Genomic DNA, 5,390 nt, shown 5'->3' on the forward strand with positions numbered 1-5,390 from the left:
ATATATATATGTATGTATATGTATATGTATATGTGTGTATGTATGTCTATGTCTGTGTGTGTTTGTGTGTGTATATCTATATATATATATATACTCACACAATCATCGAAATTGCAAACACCCTTTTCATTACTACAGAACGAGCCAACAAGCCTGCCCCTGTGGCCATAGCAACCGACGATCTAGTTGAAGGTACAGTCGACACTACAGACTCACAATCGGGAAAAAAAAAATCAGCACAAAGGTAGTGATAAGTTGTGGTACTGGTTTGCGTACTGTAAGCGCTTGAAGCGTCTATGCGGTGTATTTGAGACAGATGTTGAGACTGGTAGGAACAAGGGAGGCCTTGGCGAGGAAGGAGAGTCGTTCGCTGGACGATATGTCGGACGGTCTGGGTGTTTGGGCCCTGGCGACTGTTACATTTTCGTGCATGTGGCAAAACGTTAGACTGGGTTGAGCGAGGCTTTGAACGCAGTAGACATCTCGTATGTCTCACAAATGATACGACAAAGGCGGGCTTTACGTGGAACAAGAGATCGAACTACTAGGGATAGGTAGGTCCTACGGAGAAGAGCAAGGTCGTACGAGGTAGGGGGATATAAGACTCCCAGCGATCTGTAGGGCCCTTCAAGTCATTGTTTTGTCGTACCGGCACACTGTGACTTGTAAGCCCTCGAGACAGTCGTATTGTCGTGCGTGTTCCGAGACAGTGGAGTTATCGTATGGGAAACAGACGAGAAAATACGACCGACCATGAACATTGTGAGATCATGTCTTACCCTTGGAATTGAATTTGTACCAGTAGAGCAAGGGCCTTTCGATGCTGCCTACAGTAGCACTGCCTACAGTAGTACTGCCTACAGTAGTGCTGCCTACAGTAGTGTTGCTTACAAGTAGTATTGCCTATAATAGTGCTGCCTGCAGTAGTGCTGCCTGCAGTAGTGCTGCCTGCAGTAGTGCTGCCTGCAGTAAGTGCTTCCGTGTGGCAGAGAATTGGTGGCATCGTATGAACGACAGTGTGTTCACAGTTGCGAGTAATTGGCGGCTCGAACATTTTAAGGTTTGGGGAATTGGAAATGTCTTACAGGATCAGACTACCAAGTCGTAAAGGAAGTACCAGACACAGTAGTAGAGTTATACGGATGGTAGTTGACCGAGAAGTGTCCATATCTATCTAAGTCACAGTCACAGTAGCAGGAGCAATGTTGTACGGGTGTTAGTTACCTGCCCTCGGCTCACACGGCCAATGTCTTGCTTGGCTTCGGAGAGGGTGGGTTTTAGGGTTTAGGGTTCCGAGCCCGGTGTGGCAGTGTCCTGTGATGACTTCGGAGGAATGTTCAACAGAAAAGGGTTTGATTTTGGTCCTTGGACAGTGGCGTGAAGAAATGGAATGGATTGCTCCGAATAGAGTGTGTGGGTTCTAGGTGACTGACTCTCACAGGGCGTGGCCTTGGTGTGTGGGTTCTAGGTGTCTGACTCTCATAGGGCGTAGCCTTGGTGTGTGGGTTCTAGGTGACTGACTCTCATAGGGCGTAGCCTTGGTGTGTGGGTGCTAGGTGACTGACTCTCATAGGACTAGTTATAGTTAAGCCCAGCACTTGGCTGAAGCACTCGGCAGAGATGTTGTATTGGTACCACGTAGTGAGGTTCTACTGAGAACCTTGCCGGTAGTGTCGTACTATTGATAGACCTCTCACGAGTACAGGTGCGGTTTAGAAGTAGTCGATGGTAGTTAAGCAGGAGTAAGAAAGGTAGTGCGAAAGCAAAATTAAGGAATTTGAGAGTAAACCATAGAGTATGTGAGTAATCACAAGATTGCGAGTGAGTCATCGGAAGTTCACCTACACACGGCGACACACCGCTACTAACAATAAAAGTGTAGCCAGTGGAGTATACGAGTGAACGCATACTCGCGTCATCCGAACGAGCGATCAAGCCACACTCTGCTACCACCCGCATCAAAATGGAAAATGCGAATACGAATGCAAACGGCTGCACGGTATGTAGGTAGAATCACTGATGGTAGGTAAAATCACTGTGATGTAGGTAGAATCACTCTGATGGTAGGTAGAATTACTCTGATGGTAGGTAGAATCACTCTGATGGTAGGTTGAGTTACTCTGATCGTAGGTAGAATTACTCTGATCGTAGGTAGAATCACTCTGATGGTAGGTTGAGTTACTCTGATCGTTGGTAGAGTTACTCTGATGGTAGGTAGAGTTACTCTGATCGTAGGTAGAATCACTCTGATGGTAGGTATAATTATTCTGATGGTAGGTATAATTACTCTGATGGTAGGTAGAATTACTATGATGGTAGGTAGAATCACTCTGATGGTATGTAGAACCAATCTGATGGTAGGTAGAATTACTCTGATGGTAGGTAGAATCAACCTGTCACGAACGGGCGCGTACGGCCATTGAACGTGCGCTATTACCTATTGGGATACAACTGGCTGCGATAGGGACAGACACCTCAGTGGAGTGTGAGAGGGGACGCGTAATCATCCGAAATAGCGATCACCCCACACAACAGAAGGGCGACCAACCCCAACAGAATGAGTGAGCGGCCCAAGTACACGTGTGGGTCATGGCGTGGTGGCAGTACAAACACCGTGTGACGAACAGGCGAGTGCAACTATGGAACATGCACAAGCATCTTTTGGGGACAGCCGAGTGAGGTAGGCATAGCAACCCGGAATACGATACGATACGGTTAGGTTGCCGTAGGGTTTGTCAAGAGGTGAGTGTGGGGACTGCAGGTGAATTGACTATGGCCAACAGATTGCCCAGGTCAGGTGCACAGGCAGCAGAAAGTGAGTGTTTCTGATATGATCACATGCACTACGAGGTATGGCCGGAATAATAGTTGTTCACTCGACAGAAACCATTAGTTTGAATTTGTCTCACTTACTAGACTTAGTCAGCAAGAATTAGTCTCACTATCCTTGGTCAGAGAAAATTAATTTTGCACTAGGCTTAGTCAGGAATAATTAGTTGCTCACTCGACAGAAACAATTAGTTTCTTACTAGACTTAGTCAACAAGAATAAATCTCACTAGCCTTGGTCAGAGAAAATTAGTTTTGCACTAGGCATAGTCAGGAATAATTAGTTGCTCACTCGACATAGATAATTGGATTTTCCTATACATGACGAACTACGGCTCGAGTAGGAATAAAACTAACTGGTTGATGGATACTCCGTTGAATCTGCGAGTACTCCTTGGAGTACGAGACTGTCCAATAAAATGTGTTGAAATGTGTTAGTGATTACAGCAATCAGGCTGCGAGTGAGGGACGTTTTTTAATTATTTTTTATGGTTTGAATAAGCGACGGGCGTAGCCTACGGAATGTGAATGAAAATCCGGCGCGTTGAACCTATTATACGTACACAACTAGTTAAAACAATGGATTGTGATTGGCAGGCACGCCATCAGAGACCGTACTTCCTACACTCCTTTTCTCAATATTTGAAGTGCGAGGTTGCCCTGTAGCATAAATGTGAGTATGGGTATGCCCACTCTGCAACAACCGCAGTAAGCACCCTGTATGAAGACATACACGTGAGAGACTGTGCATCCTACACTCCTTTTCTCAATACTTGAGGTGCGAGGTTGCCCTGTAGCATAAATGTGAGTATGGGTATGCCCACTCTGCAACAACCGCAGTAAGCACCCTGTATGAAAACATACACATGAGAGACCGTCCATCCCACAGTCCTTTTCTCAATACTTGAGGTGCGAGGTTGCCCTGTAGCATAAATGTGAGTATGGGTATGCCCACTCTGCAACAACAGCAGTAAGCACCCTGTATGAAAACATACGCATAAGAGACCGTACATCCTACACTCCTTTTCTCAATACTTGAGGTGCGAGGTTGCCCTGTAGCATAATTGTGAGTATGGGTATGCCCACTCTGCAACAACCGCAGTAAGCACCCTGTATGAAAACATACACATGAGAGACCGTACATCCTACACTACTTTTCTCAATACTTGAGGTGCGAGGTTGGCCTGTAGTATAAATGTAGGTATGGGTATGCCCACTCTGCTACACCCGCAGTAAGCACCCTGTATGAAAACATACACATCTCAATCCTAATGCGACACTATGCCAAGTGCGCCTGAGAGAGCAAGGTTGCTGCATATCAACTACAGGAAGTTCGGTGGTAGCCACCGGACTCTACATACCCCATAGAGCATGGTATAGATAGTTGCACTCCCATCTGTAGACTACACACTATACTTTAGATATATTTAATACTTATCTTATTATCTGTAGACTACATACTACACTATAGATATATTTAATACGTGTCTTATTAACTGCAGACTACATACTATACTGTAGATTTATTTAATACTTGTCTTATTATCTGTAGACTATAGATATATTTAATACTTATCTTATTATCTGTAGACTGCATACTACACTATAGATTTATTCAATACATGTCTTATTAACTGCAGACTACATACTAAACTATAGATTTATTTAATGCTTGTCTTATTATCTGTAGACTACATACTATACTATAGATTTATTTAATACTTATCTTATTATCTGATTATCTGTAGTCTACATACTATATACTATAGATTTATTTAATACTTATCTTATTATCTGTAGACTGCATACTAATCTATAGATTTATTTAATACTTATCTTATTGTGGTACCACTTGTGTATGTACTTGTATATATTCATTCACCTTACGGTCCTGCGCAACGTGAGCTTGTGACAGCAGGGGTGCTTGCCATCGCCTAGATTCTCTTGGTTGCTATGGGGATTCTGACTGCAACTAATTGTTTCGTAGCCCAATTTCTTCACTCCCTCGATGATCTCTGGCAGTTCCAGACCCGACCGCCAGATCTGACCTTGACGCAGATGTAGCTGCAGTGTCGAGAAGATGTGTTTCTATTGAATTCTGGGCTTTCATATATACCATGTATGACAAATATACATTTAAGCACAGTCACTGATACTTGTGTGTAACCGTTCATGATTGTAATTACAACTATATCAATCTGCGCTGGGTGATAGACACGTCAACACGCTATCATCATCAGGCTGGACTGAGAGGGATGATACCCAAAATAAGAGGCATGAGCAGAAAGTGCAAGTGCTGCATACATATACTGAACGATCAATTAACCGGTTGCTGGGAATACGCTTGCATGCGAATAGATTTAAGAACATACATATGGTGATAAATGTATGTATGTACAGTATTTCATGTGTATATGAGAGTATATACGATGCATCTTTATAGCCTATAACCGAATTAATTCCAATAATACATATGGTATCTGAAGTATATCATACATATATATATATATATATATGTGTGTGTGTGTGTGTGTGTGTGTGTGTGTGTGTGTGTGTGTGTGT

At 43.5% G+C, this 5,390-nt stretch overlaps 1 protein-coding gene across 1 annotated transcript in view; it reads right to left on the reverse strand.

The window, feature by feature from the left end:
- Nucleotides 1–4,629: 4,629 nt before the first annotated feature.
- The window catches only part of SARC_12563 (hypothetical protein), a gene marked incomplete at its 5' end in the record, with an annotated part of 2,176 nt that continues 1,415 nt past the window's right edge, over nucleotides 4,630–5,390 (reverse strand). The window contains one exon of the mRNA XM_014293328.1: nucleotides 4,630–4,892. Within this exon, the coding sequence (XP_014148803.1) occupies nucleotides 4,707–4,892 (186 nt within the window). The remainder of the gene's footprint in view (nucleotides 4,893–5,390) is intronic.

This window comes from Sphaeroforma arctica (genome assembly GCF_001186125.1).
Source record: "Sphaeroforma arctica JP610 unplaced genomic scaffold supercont1.2400, whole genome shotgun sequence".
Lineage (NCBI taxonomy): Eukaryota > Ichthyosporea > Ichthyophonida > Sphaeroforma > Sphaeroforma arctica.